This window comes from Scyliorhinus canicula, chromosome 3 (genome assembly GCF_902713615.1).
Source record: "Scyliorhinus canicula chromosome 3, sScyCan1.1, whole genome shotgun sequence".
In the NCBI taxonomy this organism is placed as follows: domain Eukaryota; kingdom Metazoa; phylum Chordata; class Chondrichthyes; order Carcharhiniformes; family Scyliorhinidae; genus Scyliorhinus; species Scyliorhinus canicula.
In genome coordinates, this window is record NC_052148.1 from 166,176,445 (window position 1) to 166,197,755 (window position 21,311).

The 21,311-nt window shown below is 47.4% G+C and overlaps 1 protein-coding gene across 5 annotated transcripts in view; it reads left to right on the forward strand.

Annotated features, from left to right (window-relative positions):
• Positions 1 to 21,311, forward strand: part of LOC119963079 (collagen alpha-1(XXV) chain) — an 816,994-nt gene that overhangs the window by 624,067 nt on the left and 171,616 nt on the right. For all 5 annotated transcript variants that reach the window (XM_038791652.1, XM_038791653.1, XM_038791655.1 and 2 more), the window contains exons 11-14: positions 196 to 240; positions 5,554 to 5,589; positions 15,539 to 15,574; positions 15,685 to 15,729. In XM_038791652.1, coding sequence (XP_038647580.1) covers positions 196 to 240; positions 5,554 to 5,589; positions 15,539 to 15,574; positions 15,685 to 15,729 — 162 coding nt within the window. The remainder of the gene's footprint in view (positions 1 to 195; positions 241 to 5,553; positions 5,590 to 15,538; positions 15,575 to 15,684; positions 15,730 to 21,311) is intronic.

The following is a 21,311-nucleotide window of genomic DNA, read 5'->3' on the forward strand; positions in this document are numbered from 1 at the left end:
GTTTATAAAAATAGCAAATTACTAACAACAGAATAATGTGGAAGGAATATAACTTATTGGAAACATATGCAGCCTTAGACAAGGCCTGGCAAAGAATATGCACCAGAATAACCTTTATTTTATCCTTGCAAATACGAAAGGACCTGCTATCTGTTCTGGATCTAATGTCTTTTTATTTATTTTTGACCTCGGTAGGGCTCGATAGGGGTCACTGGTGTTCCTGGCTTCCACGGACAAAAGGTGAGCATCCGCACACTCACCCTTAACATCATGCATGCAGTGAGAAACACTTTTCCCAATCCAGTTAGATTGCTGCAATGTTATCATTTTCCTCCCAAAATGGATGAATTGCATTGGTTGCTTTGATACACCAGTCAAAGTATTTGGGTAATTTTAATTCATGGTGCAATAATTGAGACATTGGCTGTGACAGTGTATCAATATTTTATCCTTTCGCATCAGTGACCTGTGTTTGCCTTTCGTCCACTCCTGTACATTGTCTGTGCAAACTCTGTGTGGTATCATAAGTCTCAATGCCACATGAACATAAGCCCATGTCAGAATGTGCCTTTAATCAAACAATTAGGATGAATGTAGGAAATGTTTATATAGATTGTTTTATATATATATATCTGTAGTAGTAATGTTATTTAAAGCCTGGGTTAAGGTACTTATATCTGTTCAGTAATATTTTTAAAAATCAGTGTTTAACATACAGGCAGACGGTGGTCGGGATTCTCCAATCCTTCAGCCAAGTTCTGACGCTGGCGTGAAAAGTGCCGCAAGCCACTCCGGCATCAAAGGGCCTCATCTGGCAGCTATCCACCCCGACCTAGGATGCTAGTACACGCCGGAGTGGTCTCCGCAGCTTCGGCGCCTGAAAGCCAGCGCACCACGGCCGGCGTGAGCCCGCGCATGCGCTCCACGGCCGGCGTGAGCCCGCGCATGCGCGTGGGTTCCCGTCTCCGTGCCGGATCCCGGGCAATATGGCGGAGCCCTACAGAGGCCCGGCGAGGAGGAACATAGACTCTCATGAACTAGCCCGCCCACCAATCAGTAGGCCCCAATCGCGGGCCAGGCCACCGTGGATCCCCCCCCCCCCCCCCCCCCTCACCACCAGGACATCCCCCACAGACAGAACTCCGAGGACCCGCCGGGTGGGACCATACGTAACCCAAGCTGGCGGGACTCACCTAATTCAGCGGGCACTCGGCCCGTCGGGGCCCGGAGAATCGCCATGGGGGGGGATACAGGGGGGTGGTTTCAACGGCCCCTGACCGCGGCGGCGGCGTTCTCGGGGGCGCCCGAAAATCAGCGCCGGAGAATCAGCGAGCCGGCGTCCGGGCAGCGTGCCGCAATTCTCTGGGGTTGGAGAAGCGAGGCCGGTGTGTCTGCAAAAAGTGCAATAAGATGTCGTAAAAGTGAAATAATAATTCATTCCAATCACGGACTTGCTTACAAAGAGATACCTAATGGAACTTTGATATGATTGATGGAGATTCCCTGGAAGTAGATAATTTGAGATATTGGGCGGGATTCTCTGTTTCAGAGACTAAGTGCTGATGCTGGGACAGAATCGGTGGACTTCTACAATAGCAAAATTGGCGACTGCCTAACAGGAGAAGGCAGCACACCACCACCAGGAGAGAGAAACTTGGCAGTGCCAAAGTTCTCAGGTGGCAGGTTGCCCATGCCGGGGATAGGGTCCGGGGGTGCCCTGCCCTTATGAGGTGGGATGAACGAGGCTCAAAGACTCCCGAACAAGTAAGTTGGGGAGTTGGGGGAATCCAGAGGCTGTGGTGGGGAGTTAAGAGATCTTCACGGAATTTTAAATGGTGTTCCTCGCTGTGGCAAGAAAAAAGAGTCCCCTTTGATAGCGGGGTCGGTCTCGGTGCTGCAGTCAACAAGAAGAACCCCGCAAAACATGCCCAAAACGGGACTCTGTTGTTTCCCATTAAATTATGCCCATTAACTTGATTTCTAACCCCACAGGGGTAACATTATTATCATGATCCCCTCAATGGATTCTGTACTCAATTGAACTGAAGGTGTAGCTGTGTCCGGTTGTATTTTAGTTTGGACTCATGATGGGACGTGTGATGGTATTTGCCACTGGACTAACAATCCAGAGTCCCAGGTTAATGCTTCAGGAAGCCTGAGTTTCAATCAGGTCATGGAGGTTGAATTCAGTAAAAATCTGGAATTAAATGTTTAACAATGACCATGAAACCAATTGTTGTAAAATCCCATCTAGTTCATTAGTATCTTTTAAGGAAGGAAATCTGCGATCCTCAACTGGCCTGGCCAATATGTGACTCTTAAATGCTCTCCAAAAAGGCCGAGCAAGCCACTCAGTTGTACTAAACCGCTACAGACACAATAAAAAGGAAGGAAACTGGATGGACCACCAGGTATTGACTTAAGCATCGGAAATGATAATGGCAAGCCCAGCCCTGATGACTCTGCAAAGTCCTCCTTGCCAACATCTGGGGGCTTGTGCCAAAACTGAGAGCTGTGCCACAGTCTAGTAGTGCCTGACGTAATCATACGGTATCATAGTTTACAGATAATATTCCAGACACCACCATCATCACCCATGGGTATGTCCTGCCCCATTGGCAGGATAGACCCAATAGAGGTGGCAGCACAGTGGTATAAAGTCGGGAGGGAGATTGGACTCCATGGCGTGTCATGGCATCAGGCCCAAACATGGATAAGGAAACCTGCTGATTCTCAGGTATGTCCCCCTTCAGCTGGTGAATTAGTACTCTTCCATGTTGAACATCACTTGGAGGAAGCACAGAGGGTGCCAAGGGCGCAGAATGCACTCTGGATGGAAGACCTTAAGTCATTCACCAAGAGTGGCTCGGTATTACCGCCACACGCTAGACTGTGTCTGCATCAGGTGGTATGAGAACCAACAACAGAGAAACATACCTGATCTCACCCTCACCTGTCTGCCGCAAATGAATCTATCCAGGACAGTATCGGTAGGAACAACCAGCGCACAGCCCTTACGCAGACAAGGTCCTGTTTTCACATTGAGGATACCCTCCATTGTGTTATGTGGCACCACCAACGTAATAAATGGAATTGATTTCAAACCAATCTAGCAACTCAACACTGGGCAACTATGAGGCGATGTGGGCCATCAGCAGTAGCAGAATTCTACTCACCCACAATCTGTGATCTCATGGTCCGACACATCCCCCACTCTACCATTACAACCAAGCCAAGGGATCAACCCTGGTTCAATGAAGAATGCAGCTAAGTATGTCAGAAGCAGAACTAGATATACCTAAAAATGAAGTGCCAACCTGGTGAAGCTACAACACAGGACTACGTGAGTGACAAACAGCATAAGCAGCAAGTAATAGACCGAGTTAAGCGATTCTACAACCAACAGGCCAGAATTAAGCTCCTGACACATCCAGTTGTGAATGGTAGTGGACAATTAAACAACTCACTGGAGCAGGGAACTCCCCAAATATCCTCATCTTCAATGATGGGGAAGTGCAGAATATCTATGCAAAAGTTAAGACTGAAGATTTTGCAACTATCTTTAGCTCAAGTTCTGAGTGGATGATCCATCTCGGCCTCCTCGGTGGTCTCCAGCATCACGGATGCCAATCTTCAACTAATTCGATACACGCCAAATCATATCAAGAAATGGCAGAAGGCAATGGACAAATCCAACCAGGCTCTCAATCGTTAATAACGTGATGGAATGGCTAACAGTGCTATCAAACGGCACTTGCTCATCAATAACCTGCTCACGGACACTCAGTTTGGGTTCTGCCAGGGTCACTCAGCTCATGGCTTCATTACAGCCTTGGTTCAAACACGGATAAAGAACTAAATTTCAGAGGTGAGGTGAGAATGATTGCCCTTGACATCAAGGCAGCATTTGACTGAGTATGGAACAAGGAGCCCTAGCTAAACTGAAGTCAATGGGAATTTGGGGAAAATCCTCCAACCAACTGGTTGAAGTCATACCTGACATAAAGAAAGATGGTTGTGGTTTTGGAAGTCAATCATCTCAGTCCTGGGACAGCACTGCATGAGTTCCCCAGAGTAGTGTCCTCGGTCTAACCATCTTTAGCTGCTTCATCAATGACCTTCCTTTCATCGTAAGGTCTGAAGTGGGGATGTTCTCTGATGATTGCCCAATGTGCAACGCCGTTCGTGACTCCTCACATACTAAAGCAGTCCATGTCCAAATACAGTAAGACCTGGGCAATATCCAGGCTTGGACTGACAAGTTACAAGTTACATTCGCACCACACAAGTGCCAGGCAATGACCATCTCAAACAAGGGAGAATCTAACCACCGCCCCTTGACATTCAATCGCATTACCATCACAGAATCTCCCACTATCAACATCCTGGGGGTTACCATTGACCCAAAACTGAGCTGAACCCGCCATATAAATACTGTGGCTACAAAATCAGGTCAGATGATAGGAATCCTGTGGCAAGTAACTCACCTTCTGACTCCCCAAACCTGTCCAGCATCTACAAGGCAGAAGTCAGAAGTGTGATGGAATACTCTCCACTTGCCTGGAGGAGCCCTGCTCCAACAATGCTGAAGAAGCTCGATACCAGCCAGGACAAAGCAGTCTGCTTGATTGGCAGCACTCCACTCCCTCCACCACCGTTGAACACTGATGTCCATCTCCTTTCTCCTATGGGCCGGTCTGTTGTGGCTGAAGAGAAGGCAGCTGTTGTTGTTATAGGTGCTGGCACTTCTGTTTATGTTGCTGCTCCTACTGCTGTTCCTCAAAGCTGGTAAGTAAAGTTGCGTGAACTGCTCCTGTGTCATTGTGAAGGCTGTCTGCAGGAAAGTGTGGTTGAAGGTGAGCAAAGTGAAACATTGGCAGAGTGTCTTCCAAAACACTGTGAACAGCAGCTTCACAGCTGACCATTGCTGGAGTTTAATCAGCTTCATTTATCACAGGCTTCCCAGCCTGTTAGTTTCAAAGAACGATTTCATGAACAAAAACAGAAATGGTGCCATAAAGGTATATAGGATGCCCCAGATACAGTGATTTGGGATTAACAAAATGCTGGGTCATATTTGAAGGATGTAATTCTCCAAAAGCAATTCATAATTTTCTCCTACCAGGCCAGATATCGAGTTCTTTATGAAAGATACACTATTGTTATAAGCTCTGAAGAGTCCTCTAGAATGAGCCTGACAATTGTTTTGAATATTGTTTTAGCTGTAAGAATATTGTGCTTCTGAATTTAGAGGTGGACAAAAGTTGGCGACTTACGTGGACAATTCCAAGCAAGTGTTTTATCAGATCCTATTTGTGCAATTCCAATGATGTCTTGCCACTTAGTGCAAGAAGCAGTTGGCACTGTGAAACTCTGCTGTATTCAATACACATGTTGGAAAACAAGCTTTGACCAAATTGAAAATTGGTTTAGGACAATCAAGACCGTTCACTGTGATTTCTTTGCTTCTCCATATAGTTCACTCAGGGTGTACTGCACCAAAATTGTACATTCATTTTTCTACTTTTCTCATCAAATCCTTTTTTTCTCCAGGGTGATCCTGGGAAGGATGGTGATCCAGGCCCCAAGGTTTGTCTGTTTTGTTAGAATTCTTAATTCCTATAAATGCCCAAAAAATGTCATTGGCCCAAAAGTATCAATTGTCAACAATACAATGAGTATACAAAGATCAGCTCCACTGACAGCAATGTTAGTCTCCAATTCTAACAAAATATTTAATGGCAGCTAAATAATAAAATTGATAGATTGCTGATATCTTCACATTCAGATTGGAATAACTTGACACTGATAGTTTTGTGGGTTATGAGATTACTCCATCTTCAAAAAACTAACTACTTTGAAAATGTGTCAATATTAATAACCAATGTGTTAATGCAGTCAAATGAAATTCCTTTCTCCAGCATTTTAATAAAAGCATTAAACCATTTGATGCCTTAAAAAAAGGACCAAGAAACTTAAAGCCTTCATTAATAATGCGGCACAGTGCAATCACAACTCAAGATGTTACTCTTCACTGTATTTTCTATGGTTTTCCAAAATACTGTGGGGGAAAAAAATCGATATTAATGAACTTTTTCAGATAAATTCTAGATTACTCACTTCGTCACCTTGGATAATTACATTTTTATTTGGGTAAATATTAACTCAAGGGGGCTGGATAAAAACAAATCAAGATTTTTTTGATGTTGAATAAAAACAAAGTTGCCTTCTACACCACACTCTGGTGAGAGTTAATCAGCCATCTCTGCATTTCCTATTTTCATTGCAGATTTATCATGTTTTTTTTTATAAACCTTCATGAGAATGTTAGTGGATTTGGTTATTCTTCCATTTTCACTCCTAATCCTGGGCGGCATTCTCCCCTACCCAGCGTGACGGAGGGCCCCGGAGTAGGGGAGTGGCGCCAACCACTCAGGGGTCGCGCCTCCCCACCTTTGGGGGCCAGCCCCGCGCCGGAGCGGTTGCCACCAGAAGACCGGCGCAAAAAATCGGCACCCCCGGCAGCGGGGCTGGCCGAAAGGCTTTCGCCGGTCCGCGCATGCGCCGGCAGTGACGTCAGTGGCAGCTGGCCGCTGACGTCACTGCCGGCGCTTGCGCGATGTGGGGTTCTCTTCCGCTTCCGCCATGGCGGAGGCCATGGCGGACGCGGGAGAAAATAGTGCAGCCAGGGCACTGGCCCGGAGTCTGAGCAGGGGGCCCCGATCGCGGGCCAGGCCACCGTGGGGGCACCCCCCGGGGTTCGATCGCCCCCCCCCGCCCCCCCAGGACCCCGGGGGCCTGCTCGTGCCGCTGAGCCCGCCGTTCCAGAGGTGGTTTAAACCTCGGCGGCGGGAGAGGCCTCCCAGCGGCGGGACTTCGGCCCATCCGGGCCGGAGAATCACTGCAGGGGCCTCTCCGATCGGAGTGGCGAGATTCCTGCCGCCGCCACTTCCCGGGTGGCGGAGAATCTCTGCCACGGCGGGGCGGGATTTTAGGCGCCCCAGGCGATTCTCCGACCCTGCTGGGGGTCGGAGAATTTCGCCCCCTGTCTCTGTGCTAACCTGCAATATGATAGAAGACACTCAGCCTCACATTTAAGCTGGCAAAGGCTGCTGGTGACTCAAAACTGCTTGATCCTCCTCATGTGCGAACTCCTCATCCAGTTCAAGGTACTGCACAGGGCTCATATGTCCGGGACGAGGATGAGCAGGTTTTTTGGGGGTGAGGACAGGTGCATTAGGTGTTCGGGGAGCCCAGCGAACCATGCCCATATGTTTTGGGCATGCCCGGCACTGGGGGAATTCTGGCAGGGGGTGGCGAGGACGGTGTCGAGGGTGGTAGGGTCCAGGGTCAAGCCAGGCTGGGGACTCGCGATATTTGGGGTTGGGGTGGAGCCGGGAGTGCAGGAGGCGAAAGAGGCCGGTGTTTTGGCCTTTGCGTCCCTAGTAGCCCGGCGGAGGATCTTGTTGCAATGGAAAGATGCGAGACCCCCAAGCGTGGAGACCTGGATCAATGACATGGCAGGATTCATTAAGCTGGAGAAGGTCAAATTCGCCCTGAGGGGGTCGGTACAAGGGTTCTTTAGGCAGTGGCAGCCTTTCCTTGACTTTCTGGCTCAACGATAGGGAACTAGGTCAGCAGCAGCGGCAACCCGGGGGTGAAGGGGGGTATTCAGGGGGGTATTGTTTATGTTAAATTTAATTTATTTTTAATTTATTTTGTTGTTCATCGGGTTTGGGGAGGGTGGGGGGGGGGGTTCGTTATATGCGTTGTTACGGGTCCGGGGGGTGTTTATTATTGTTATTATTATTGTTTTGTTGTTATACATTTTTCAAAAATTTCAATAAAAATTATTATTTTTTTTAAAACTGCTTGATGGCCATATGAGCGCCGAGGGTGCAGTAAAGATCTCATCATGTAAATTGTGTGGTAAATATTTTAATCTGATTGGAATATTTTGCGAAATAACCGCTCATACTTCTCATGTTTTACTATGTTTGAAGGAGGTGATGTTCTTGCTAGTGCAGCGTGTTAGACATGCAGCACAACAGATTGGCAAGATAGGAATATAGGCTCACAAGTCATAATATTGTGCGGTATATGTCTGCCTTTATCGTTTGTGTGCTGAACACGATCTGGGCAAAATTAAATTCAAAATGGACAAAAATTAGGCTCATTCACTGTTTGAAGCATGCAGCCCTTCCAGTCTGAATTTCCATTTAGCTTTGACAAAGAGTCATCGGACTCGGAACGTTAGCTCTTTTCTCTCCCTACAGATACTGCCAAACTTGCTGAGATTTTCCCGCATTTTCCCTTTCGTTTCTGAATTTCTATTTTCTCTCCTCGTTTGGTCTAAGTAATGCTTACTGCCCAGCCACTATTCCAATGAGTCCACATTGCAGGATAAATTACCCAAAGAATACCCAGTTAATCTGGATCACAGCCAGTCAAAGAATGGGGTCAGTATTGGGCAGCAATGTATTGCCTCATGCCCTCTCTCGTAAATTGTGGATTCCAATATAAGGGTGGTGTGGCGAAAGAGGGCCCAACCAAGCAGAGAAACGCCAAAACAAAATACAGTGGAAGTAAAAACAAACCCTGAAATGGCACTGTGGAATAAAACAAATGAAATACAATTTTCACTTGTGGAGATAGGAATTTCAGATAAATGCACAAACCATTCACCCTCTTCTAACTCACAATATAATTTCAAGGTCATGGAGATCAGTCCTCTGACACATTTTATGCTATGGCAAATAAGCTGCTAGTGGAACTACAATAGAGTTTGGAATTTATTTCATGGTTTGTAGTTGATGTACTTCTCTTTAACCCTGCATGTGTCAAAAGGCCGATTGAGCTTTAATCATTACAATTTCATTTTCGTTCACATAAACCTCTGTAATAAACTTCTTGAAATGTGAAATCTATTGAACCTGGGGCTGGTTTAACTCACAAGGCTAAATCGCTGGCTTACCAAGCAGGCCAGCAGCACGGTTCGATTCCCGTACCAGCCTCCCCGGACAGGCGCCGGAATGTGGCGACTAGGGGCTTTTCACAGTAACTTAATTGAAGCCTACTCGTGACAATAAGCGATTTTCATTTTCATTTTTCAATTCCCATACCAGCCTCCCCGAACAGGAGCCGGAATGTGGCAACTAGGTTCACAGTAACTTCATTTGAAGCCTACTTGTGAAAATAAGTGAATTTCATTTAATTTCATTAATGAATAGCATTGTAAAAAATTTAATTCTATTTATGATTTGGATTTAGACTTGCCTTTGCTAGCCTTGAAGAGGCAGCATGGAAATGTCTTGCCAACTGCCAGAAAAGCTTATAGCATGCATCGATCACGTAGAGAATACATGTTAAACTTTACATACATGGTCAAAATCCTGGAACTCACTTCCTAACAGCACTGTGGGTGTGCCTGCACCTCAGGGACTGCAGCGCTTCAAGAAGGCAACTTACCACCACCTTCTGAAGGGCAACTAGGGATGGGCAATAAATGCTGGAGGGGAGGTTGGAAGGGCAGGAAAGCTTTCTCTGTGAAGGCATTTGGTTATAATTGCAGTCAAGCCCTGATGACATCATTGGAACCTGACCTGCATGTTTAAAGAAGGGCCTCGTTAACATCTGGTAGGTGTCTGCCTCGCCTGCCCAAAAGAGCAGGTTCATTTTACCCTCAAGAAAAGGCAGATGGATTGGTGTGATTAAGTCCCAGCAGTCGTTTTAAATGCCTGTTCAGTTTCTGACGAACAAGCTGGATTAAAAGCAGGCTTTGAAGTCTGTAGATCTTCAGAGGAAGATTGACTGATTAAAATGAGGAGTTTCATAGCTTTTAGGTAATGGGGCCAAATGAGTAGGATAAAATATGATGAGAACAAAGGATAATAAGTAGAAGCAAGAGTACACTGAACAGCCTCTCTAATCTGCTTTGCCATTCACTGAGATCATGGCTGATCTTTGACCTTAACTGTACTTTCTACCTAGCCCCCATATCCCTTCATTCCACTAGAGTCCATAAATCTCTCGATCACAAGTGTGAATATCCTCAATGGCTGAGCATCCATAGTTCTTTGGGGTTGAGAATGCCAAAGCTTCATGTCCTTCCGAGTGTTGAAAATTCCTCCAGATTTCCATCGGAAGTGACCGATCGCTTATCCTGAATCTATGTCACCTACTTATAAACTCTCCAGCCGTAGGAAAGCACCTCTCTCAGAATCTGTCAAGCCCTCTTAGAATTCTTTGGGCAGGATTCTCCGACCCCCCGCCGGGTCAGAGAATCGCCGGGGGGGGGGGGGGGGGGGGGGGGGGGGGGGGGGGGGGGGGTGCGGGGGGCAGGGATCACGTTGTGCGAGCCTGGGCCATTGGCAGTGTGACACCCCCCCCCCCGACGATTCTCCGGGCCCCGATGGGCCAAGCGGCCGTCCGTTTTCGGCCAGTCCCGCCGGCGTGAATTACACAAGATCTATACTGGCGGGTCTTGGCTCTGAGGGCGGCCTGTGGAGTTCTCGGTGGGGGGGGGGGATGGGGATCCGGCCCGGGGGGGGGGGGGGGGGGGGCCACGGTGGCCTGGCCTGCAATTGGATCCCACCGATCTGCGGGTGGGTCTGTGCCGTGGGGGCACTCTTTCCCTCCGCGCTGTCCATGGTGGAGCTTTACACAGGCCGGCGTGGAGAAGAAACTCACTGTGCATGTGCAGGAAACACGCCAGCGGTTCTGCGAACATGCTGGCGCTCCTGCGCATGCGCCAAGCTGCGCCGGCCAGCAGAGGCCCTTCGGCGCCGGTTGGCGTGGCACCAACCACTCCAGCGCTGGCAGAGCCCCCAAAGATGCAGAGGATTCCGCACCTTCCGGGCGGCCCGACGCCGGAGTGGTTCACGCCACTCTTTGGCACCGGTACAGCCCCCCCACTGGATACTGGAGAGTTCCGGCCTTTATGTTTCAATAAGATCACCTGTCAATCTTCAAATCTCTAGAGAGCATAAGCCCATTCTACTCAATCTCTCCTCAAAATACAACTCTCTCACCCTAACAATCAACCTGGTGAATCCTCTTTGTACTGTGTCTATGGCAGGTATAGCCTTCCTTAGTTACGGAGGTCCACATTTTCTGAAGTGCTGCAAGTGCAGTCACACCAGAGCCCTTTACAACTGCAGGTAGTCTTCCTTACTCTTGTAAAGGACAGCGTACCATTTTATTTCTTATTGCATACTATATCTGCATATTAATTTTATTTCTCTTGCGCAAGGATATCCAGATCTCTCTGAGCACCAACATTTAATAGTTTCTCACCATTTAAAGATACTCTGTTTATCTATTCTTCTTACAAAAGTGAATAGCCTTACTTTTCCCCACATTATACTCCAACTTCCAATTTGCCCACTCACCCAACCTGTCTACATTCCTTTGTAAATTATTTGTATCCTCCACAGAGCTTACTTTCGCACCCAGCTTTGTCTCATCAGAAGATTTGGATACATTATTCTTAATCCCTTCATCTTAATCGTTAATATAGATTGCCAATAGTTGGGTCACCAGCACTGACTTGTCTATTTCTATTCTTGGTTCTTTGTCCTTGAACCAATTCTCTATCCATGCTAATATATTACTCTAACTATCTTGTGGAACAAACTTTTGTTTGGTGCCTTATTGATTCCACAATGTATTGTTCTGGGAAACTGCCAGAAATGTACTCCATGAACTGTATTGCCAAATTATTTTGTCAATTGGATTTGTCTAGTTTTTATAAAGATTGAAGTCCTCCATGATTATTGTGGAACCTTTGTTACTATCTCCCCTTATTAATTGCTGGTTCCTTATTAAGGGTTGGTTTAGCTCAGTGGGCTAGACAGCTGGTTTGTGATGCAGAACAAGACCAGCAGCGCGGGTTCAATTCCCGCACCAACTTACCCAAACAGGCACCAGAATTGGGTGACTAGGGGCTTTTCACAGTAACTTCATACTTGTGACAATAAAAGGTTATTATTATTATTATTAATTGATTAATATTCTGGGCGGGATTATCCGGCCCACCAACTGCGTGTTTCTCGGCCGGATGTTCGCTGACGAAGGGATTCTATCTTCCCGCCAATTGTCAGTGGGATTTCCCACTGTAAACATCCCACTGTGAAACCCGCTGTTGGCGGGAAAATTGAATCACAACGACAGGAGAATTTCGGCCTCTGTCCAACAGTATAGTTACTGTCTGGTGGCCTGTTAACAAGCATTTTCCGACCTATTTCATTTCTTATCGCCATTCATTCTGATTTTACTTCCTGAGCCAAAAATCATCTTCACCCTGGTCCCTGTGTTACACCTTATTATCAGGCTCAGCACCCCCACAGGTCGCTCCCCACCAACTCCTTTACCATTGTGTCTGTCTTTTTGAAGCTTTACATACCCTGCAATATTTTGTTCCCAACCAATTGATCACCAGGCAACCGTTCCTGTAATGGCTATTAGATCAAAACAGAAAATGCTTTTGATACTCAGCAGGATTGGCAACATCTATGGAGAGAGAAACAGAGTTAACATTTCAGATAGGTGACCTTTCAACACAACTGATCATCAACCTGAAACCCTTAACTCTGTTTCTCTCTCCACCAATGTTGCTAAACCGGTCAAGTATTTCCAACATATTTTGCTTTTTCAAGAACAAAATGCTGCAGATGCTGGAATCTGAATTAAGACCTGAACGTGCTTTATTTCAGATTTCCTGCATCTACAGTACTTTTTTAAATTAGCTATCAGATCAAACTCATTCCTCTCTTTTTATGATTTGGTACATTTAGTATAAACAGTTTTAATTTTAACTTTTTAACATGTTTCCCTGATTTGACCTTATTTGTGACCATTAAACAATGTCTGTTCCTGTCACACTTTGCTTGCCCTCACCCAAAACACATCTCTACATCTATGTCCTTGGCTTTATTCTGGGTTTATAGATTTCACTTATTTGAACAATGGGCGGGACTCTCTGAGCCTCTGTGCCACAATTGCGCTCAGCGCGGGGGCGGAGAATGGGGCGTCAGACCCGCGATCGGGTCCGACGCCTTCCCGCCACTCTCCAAAGACTGGATAATCGCCACCAGTCGCACACGCGCAGTCGACGCGGCGCCGGTCGGGGGCCATTGAAAGAGGCTCCCGCGGCGATTCTCCGGGTCACTCATAGTTCCACCGGGTGGGAGCTCGGAGAGGCCACTGATCACGATCTGGGGGGGGGGGCCTTATATTGTCACGACCAGCCCGCGTGTGGGTCCGCCATGTTGCACGGACCTACAGCCAGAAGTGCAGGGCCCTGTATCGGCAGCCAGAGCTGCGAGGACTACTCCAGGGCCCTGCTAGCCCCCTGCAAAATGGAGAATCACGGTGACTCGTGCCCGTTTTCTCGCGGAAGTGGGGACATGGCCCCATTATCAGAGAATTCCGCCCCATGTATCTTTCCTTTAAACTTATTAAAATCCCATGTCCATCCATCCCTCAGTCAACCTCTATAAATCTTACCCTCCCATCCTCTCAAAACATTCACTTTCTCGCATTCATAAGTCTCTACTTTTTCTCCTCATAGGAGAAGTGAGCACATCTCGAGGGAGAGGCACCACCATGGAAACAGTGGCCATCTGCTTGGAGCATCAAGCCATCAGGCAACTGAGCACATGCTGTCCCTGACCAATGGCCTGTCCAGAGGCTTAAATAAGATTGAGGAAAGCCTCATCTTGGCCAGTCAGAGCCTCACTGAAGTGCAGCAAAATGCTTTCCAACTCCTAGCAGGAAAATGCAGCTGGGCCATGAGAGGGAAGATGGAAAAGGGGCACCTGGAAATGTGGACTGTGTTCAAAGCATTCCCACTCCTCCCCCTTTCCCTCTACCCCCTCAGTCACAGTCCCACAAACTGCCTCCTGTCCTGGTGGCCAAGTATACCTCTGCACTGATGCAGATGGAACAGTCTTTGGCAGGACCCTCACAGGCTCCAAAACCCAGTGGATGTCAGCTGATATCAGCATAGCTGCCAGAACAGGGGAATGAGCAGCCTTTCTACAGCTCTTCCTCAGCCTAGGGACAGCACCATGTGAGAGTGGTAGAAAAAGAACAAGAAAGGTTTGTTGTTTCACAAGGGGAATCATGAGGGTATTTAAGAGTTTATCACTGTATCAATTTTGTTGTCAATATTTATGTTATTAAGCGTTATCTCAAGTCTCCATTATCCAATCATCTTCATTAGCATGTCATTAGCAGGATATCTTGGTTACATAAAAGCTGAACATTAATGAGGTAAAATCCTTTTTGATTGACAAATTCAGCTGGTTGATCTGAGGAACCTTGGTTGTCATCGCTACAGTCTATCACTCCGTGTACCCATGGCAATCCAACCATTGCAGCAAGTTTGAGGGCCCGCTAATTCTGACTGGCCCCCTCAGCAGCAAAGTAGACACAATTGGAGGCCTTGGCAAACATGGCAATTGTCACCTTAGAGATTCACTTGTGAAAAACTGCAGATGTCACCGGCAGATCTTTGGAAGGAGCAGGAGGCAAAGCAGTTCAGGTGACCTTGACAGCCATTGGCAATGCCTACTCGCCTTGCCCACTTAGAAGGAAATGTTGTCTCAAAAAGCTGCAGATGCTGCCAAAAATGCCTGAGCCTGAGCCTCCTAAAGCAAGGTTTCTCAATGATGTCCAAGAAGCCAATCCTCTTTGTGAATGCCCATTCCCGGGTCTCATCTCCTTCAAGCTGGAGTTCTGTGTTTATCTCCGCTGTTCTATGGAGGTGCAGGTGGCTGAGGAGAAGGCAGCTGCTGCTCCTGTTGTTGGTAGATTTGCTGTTGCTGCTCCTCTAGTTCCTGATCAGACATCCAAGGTAGAGTTGTATAAGCTGCTCCCATGGTGCTGAGAAGCTATGCCTGGAGGGACGTGCAGATCAAAGGTAAAGTCTAAGGTAGCGGAAATAACCTCATCTCTTGGATGTACCTCTAAAGGCGTGAAAACATACTCTCAGAATAAGTTCTGGGGAGAAAAATCCTTTCATTTACGCAAAGAAGCAATTGGTCATATAGTTCAATATGTTTAAAGGCTTTCCAACTATGTCACTCACCGTTGAGCTCTCACTTTGTTTCCCGAGCGAATTTCAGACCACTCAGGAAACGTGCACCTGCAGGTAAAGCCAGAATTCAGGGTTTACCCTTCAATCAGTGAGCACTTTGCATATTTACATCGCAGAGCATCCTGCACAGGGGTTTTCCACACGCAGAGTTTACATCCACAGCTCAGAGGATCATGCAGGGTTTCCAATATGCTGGCTCTTTTCCTTCTTCAACTCCCAGCACTCACTGACATTTGCACCCAGCCCCTCATGTAGGTTAAAATCCCTCTTCAAAAGCTCGACTAACTGAGCAGAAATGTCAAGCACAAAGGTGAATTTAGTTTGCAGTATTTTAGGTAGAGATTCTCATGTTTGGACCAAATTTTAATAATAAATCGAATGTACATTTGTCACGTTCACGTTCAGGATTTTTTTCTTTCTGCTGTTTCCTTTCATCAGGGTGAGCTTGGAGGTACTGGTGATCGTGGTGATAAGGTGAGAACTGTGCTTTGTTCAACTATTGCACTTGCTCCAATTTTAAATTAAGTTGATTGAAGTCGAGTCTGACTGTCTGCAACTGAAGAGCTTCTTTTCCACTTGCTCAGGGTGACGGTGGGAAGCCAGGACTGAAAGGTGACAAAGGAGGAAAGGTAAACTCGTCAATAACCTGAGTGATTGGGGGTAATTTCGACCCTCTCATGCTGGGTGTGAGATTAATAATAACAAGAGGAACTTGGCACAAGCCCACCGACTTCTGGTTTTAATGGATTTTCACTGGGATGAGGTGGATGGAGGTGGTGTGGTGGGGGGGATGCAAGCTGGCAGCTCAATCACTGGAATCTTTAAGGGGTCTGCGTGCCTCCACCTTAAGGTTGCTTTTATTTTTGAACAGCCACTGGTTTTGAGCAAACCTGCAGCGGAAGGGGAGGTCCAACAGATAAATCTCTCTGCAGCACTGCTTGTGGGCCAAGAGGAGCAGGAGTGGTTCCCCTGCTTCGCAAACAAGCACATCTGTAAGATCTCAGCCTCAATACAATCTGTCAAACTCCCACCTATAATCTGTGGGACACCTACCTGCTATCTGACTGACATCAACAATCGGTCCTATATCCCCCTGCCTGCCTGCCTGCCTACGCCCCCCCCCCCCCCTCAGAAATCTCTCTGATACTGCTCCCTGGCAATCTGTTCAATACCGCAACTCCCAGCAATATTGTCACCTACCCGTGACCCCACCTCCCAGCACTCTATCCAATAACCACCCCCCCCCCCCCCCCCCCAAGAATAAGTGCAATCCTCTCCTGATGACACGGCCCCCGAATACCTACCCCATGACAAACCATGACAAATCTCTCACTGTGGCCTAGATTATCAGGCCTACCTCACCAAAAGCAAACCAGCTTCTCGATATGGCTGTCTACGGCTGGAAAATGGTTAATGAAAAAAGGTCTGGACCTGCTTGTCAGAATCTCTGGGAAGCCCATTCTTCCCAACCTTGTTATCTGTAAGTCAGCTGGTAACACTCTTGCCTCTGAGCCACAAGGTAGCAGGTTCACATCCCACCCTGCAGCTTGAATAATAACAAATGATGACCTGTGTGAGCACAAAAATCGAGGCTGACACTTCAATGTGGAACTGAGTGAGTGCTACACTGTTGGAGGTGGTGTCTTTCAGGTGATACATTAAATCAAGGCCTCCCTGGCAAATATTAACTCCTCAATCAATGTCGCAAAAGGACAGATTATCTGGTCATTATTGGCATTGCTGTTTGTGGGAGTTTTGCTGGGCGTAAACTGGCTGCTGCATTTCCTACATTACAACAGTGACAACAGCTCAAACAGGGATTTATTTGGCTGCAAGGAGCTTTGAGGGGTCTGGTGGCCATGACATGCAGGGCTTTTCATTCATAAAAACAGAAAGTGCTGGGAAAACTCAGCAGGTCTGGCAGCATCTGTGGCGAGAGAACGAATTAACCTTTCAAGTACAACATGACTCATCTCCGTAACTTTCTTTTCCTTTCTTTCTTCCTGACCAATAAGTTCCACACCTCACCAGCCCTCCCCACACCCCCATTACTGTAATGATTTGGACAACGTCTTGATGCTGCTAGGTCTTTGAAAAACATCTGAAGGTTTAAAAAATATTTTTTAACATTATTTGACTTATCGCAAGCAAATTGCAATGGGATTCAAATTATTCAGCAGTTCTGTTGTTTTTTTTTTGCCGTGTTTACTTCAAAGAGCAACCATGAGCAGCTTTGCCGATACTAGCAGCGTTACAGTAACATTAACTGCTCTGGCGGTACTGGCTTCAGCAGTAATGGGCTCCTGATAACCTGGAGCCCTTTCATCTTGATCTCTGGGACCATGTCAAGAACAATGCTAGTTCATCAGATAGAGGAGCTCCTGACAGAGTTCTACTGCTGAACAAATAGACATTCACCTTTCCTTATCACAGATGGATAGAGTCCTTGCATACTGTGCAACGAGATTATTTTTTGCCTGCCGTTTCTTTGTTTTGAGATCCACAGAGCTGAGCCTGACAACGCTCAGGTTTGGCTCGGTCCTATAACCAGACAAGTTAAAATAAACTTGGCTATGGAGTTTAGATTAACAGCTCTATATGTGGTTGGAGGGAAGTAACATATATGATTGTGAGATGCTTGTAAGGATTTTCTAAAAACACATTGAATAATACAGTAATTGTATCTGTCAAAATTGATAAGTGTATCCGGAGTAAGACAATTAATTTACATGTCACTACACCAATGTGTCCCAGGCCTATTTGTGGTCTGTTTTTCCCCATTTACTCTCTGTGAGGAAATGCCTGGCCTTTTGTTGAAACCTGCCCATGCTGAAGCATTGGATATTTAAAGCTCATTTGCCAAATTATTGCAGACCTGTGGTTAACTGTATTGAATCATTCCTAAGAGCAGACTTAGCAGGGGTCAGTGCTGAGGATTGCAGCCCTCAACAGTAAGTTACTGAATAGGACATATTTGGAAATATAAATAGGGAGAGGCAAAACAGACTTACGATCATCCATTTTATATGTTACAATGTCACGTTGAACCCCCTGAGTTCAAGCCACAGAATTCAAAGCTGAGAAGTGAAGGGTGGAAGGAGATGTGTAGGAATCAGACACCATACTTCACAGTGGTTTCCTACAGTCAGGAAATTTAAGAACTCAGTAAGAAATATTCTTCCCTGTTCATTCCTGAACTCCTGCCCTCCCCGTATAGTCTGTGCACAAAATATCTAAACATGCTCCACTTGAGCTGAATATGGTAACTGGCAAAGCACAAATCCTACCTAGCCAAATATTGTACCATCAGTCTATCCGGGATCTCCAGCAAAGTGATGGAATGGGTCATTAACAGTGCAATCAAACGGCACTTGCTTACCAATAACTTGCTCATGGAAGCTAAGTTTGGCCTTCGCCAGGGTCACTCAGCTCCTGACTTCTTTACAGCCTTGGTTCAAATATGGACAAGTGAGTTGAATGCCAGAGGTGAGGTGAGAGTGACCACCCTTATAGCAAGGCAGCATTTGACCAAGTGTGACATCAAGGAGCCCTAGCAAAACTGGAGTCGATGGGAATCAGGGAGAAAACTCACCACTGGTTGGAATCGTACCTGGCAGAAAAGAAGATGATTGTGGTTGTTGAAGATCAGTCATATCAGTCCCAGGGCATCATTGCAGAAGATCCTCAGGATAGTGACCTTGGCCCAACCATCTTCATCTGTTTCATCAATCAATGACCTTCCCTTCACCGTAAGGCCAGAAATGGAAATGTTCACTGATGATTGCACAAAGTTCACTCCTCAGGGGCGAAATTCTCCGACCCCACGCAGGGTCGGAGAATCGCTCGGGGCCGCCGAAAATCCCGCTTCCGCCGTGGCAGAAATTCTCCGCCACCCAGTTATTGGCGGGGGCGGGAATCCCGCCACGTCGATCGGCGAGCCCCCTGCGGCGATTCTCCGGCCCGCGATGGGCCGAAGTCCCGCCGCTGGGAAGCCGCTCTCGCCGACGCGGTTTAAACCACCTCTGGTGGCGGCAGGATCGGTGGCGCGAGCGGGCCCCCAGGGTCCTGGGGGGCGATCGGACCCCGGGGGGTGCCCCCATGGTGGCCAGGCCTGCGATCGGGGCCCACCGATCGGCGGGCGGGCCAGTGCCATGGGGGCACTCTTTCTCTTCCGCCGCCGCCACAGCCTACACCACGGCGGAGGCGGAAGAGAATCCCCCAGCGCGCGTGCGCCTGTGGTGACATCAGCGGCAGCTGCTGCTGACGTCACCACCGGCGCATACGCGAACTGGTGAAGGCCATTTGGCCAGCCCGGGCGGCGGGCGTCACAGGCCACTGGTGCCGGTTTTGGCGTCAGTTGGCGTGATGCCAACCGCTCCGGCACGGGCCTAGCCCCCAAAGGTGCGGAGAATTCCGCACCTTTGGGGAGGCCCGACGCCGGAGTGGTTGGCGCTACGCCGGTACGCCCCGCCCCGCCGGGTAAGGGAGAATCCCGCCCCTGATTCTGAAGCAGTCTGTATCCATATGCAAAAAGTCCTGGACAACATTCGGGCTTGGACTGATAAGTGGCAAGTAACATTCACACCACACAAGTGCCAGGCAATGAACATCTCCAACAAATAAATTGCACTGTCAACCCCGTGACATTCAATGGCATTACCATCACTGAACACCCGCTGTAATAATTCCAGGCTTGAAGGAAAGAAGGTTTATTCCACAACAAAAATAAAGCTGCAGCTGTGCCTTCCAGAACAAGTGCCTCAGCCTGGGACCACCAGGGAACTCCCCAGACCGCACCTGGGTCAGTATTTAAAGCCCAGCTGGAGGGCCTTATTGGGTGGGCCTCCGCCCGCTCAATATAGGAACTCATACCCCACGGAGCCTATGGGAAGATCAAGGAGTGATCCCCTGTCATCTTAGTGGGGGATATAATACCCACCATTATCATGCTGGGGGTTACCATTGTCCAGAAGTTGAACTGGACCAGCCGTATAAATACAATGGCTGCAAGAGCAAGTCAGAGGTTGGGAATTTTGCAATGAGCAACTCACCTCTTGACTCTCCAAAGCCTGCCCACCATCTACAAGTCACAAGTCAGGGGTGTGATGGAATACTCTTTATTTGCCTAGATGAGTGAAGCTCCAACAAAACTCAAGAAGCTCAACATTATCCAGGACAAAGCAGTCCGCTTGATTGACACCTCATCAACCACCGATGCACAATGTCAGCTTATGTACCATCTATATGATGCATTTCAGCACTGCAGCGCTGAGGACCCGGGTTCGAATCCCGGCCCTGGGTCACTGTCCGTGTGGAGTTTTCACATTCTCCCCGTGTCTGTGTGGGTCTCACCCCCACAACCCAAAGATGTGTAGAGTAGGTGGATTGGCCACGCTAAATTGCCCCTTAATTGGAAAAAAATAATTGGGTACTCTAAACTTTAGAAAGAAATTATGCATTGCAGCAACTCACCAAGGCTCCTCCGACAGCACCTTCCAAATCCACCTTTGCCACCTAGAAGGACAAGGACAGCAGGAGCATGGGGACACCACCACCTGCAAATTCTCCTCCAAGCTACACACCATCCTGACTTGGAACTATATCGCCGTTCGGGTCAAACATTTCTGGATTTCGGCGCTAGCCAAGGAAGAATCCCACCCCTTAGCTTTGGACCTTCATCTTTATTATTTTTTACGCTTCCTCCCTCTGTGTTTGTCTGTCTTGTGTGTAAGGGTTGAGGGTGGGATAGATAAAGGGGGTAGTAGGTTAGCTTGTCATTATCCAGTTGTGTTAACTGTATATTTCATCATCATTCTTGTTATAAATGAACACTAATTGTGTTTCTACTTACAACCCTGGTGACGGTAATTATTGGGCAGCCAAGGGTTAAAGACTTCGGGAATTTTTATATGAATTATTGATTAATTCACTTGTGTTGTGACCTGGGCATGTGGGGCTAGAATTTACCGCCCACTTGCACAGGATGGCATAACACAAGGATGGCAAATTTCACTCCCGAAAGGACATTAATGAACCAGATGGGGTTTTCCAGCAATTGCTGATCGTTTCATGATCATCATTACTGAATCGAGCTTTATATTCCAGATTTATTAACTGAAATTAAATTGCACCAGCTGCTGCTGTCGGATTTGAACCATGTCCCCTGGGCATTAGCCTGTGTCTCTGGATTAATAGTCCAGTGGCAGAGCCA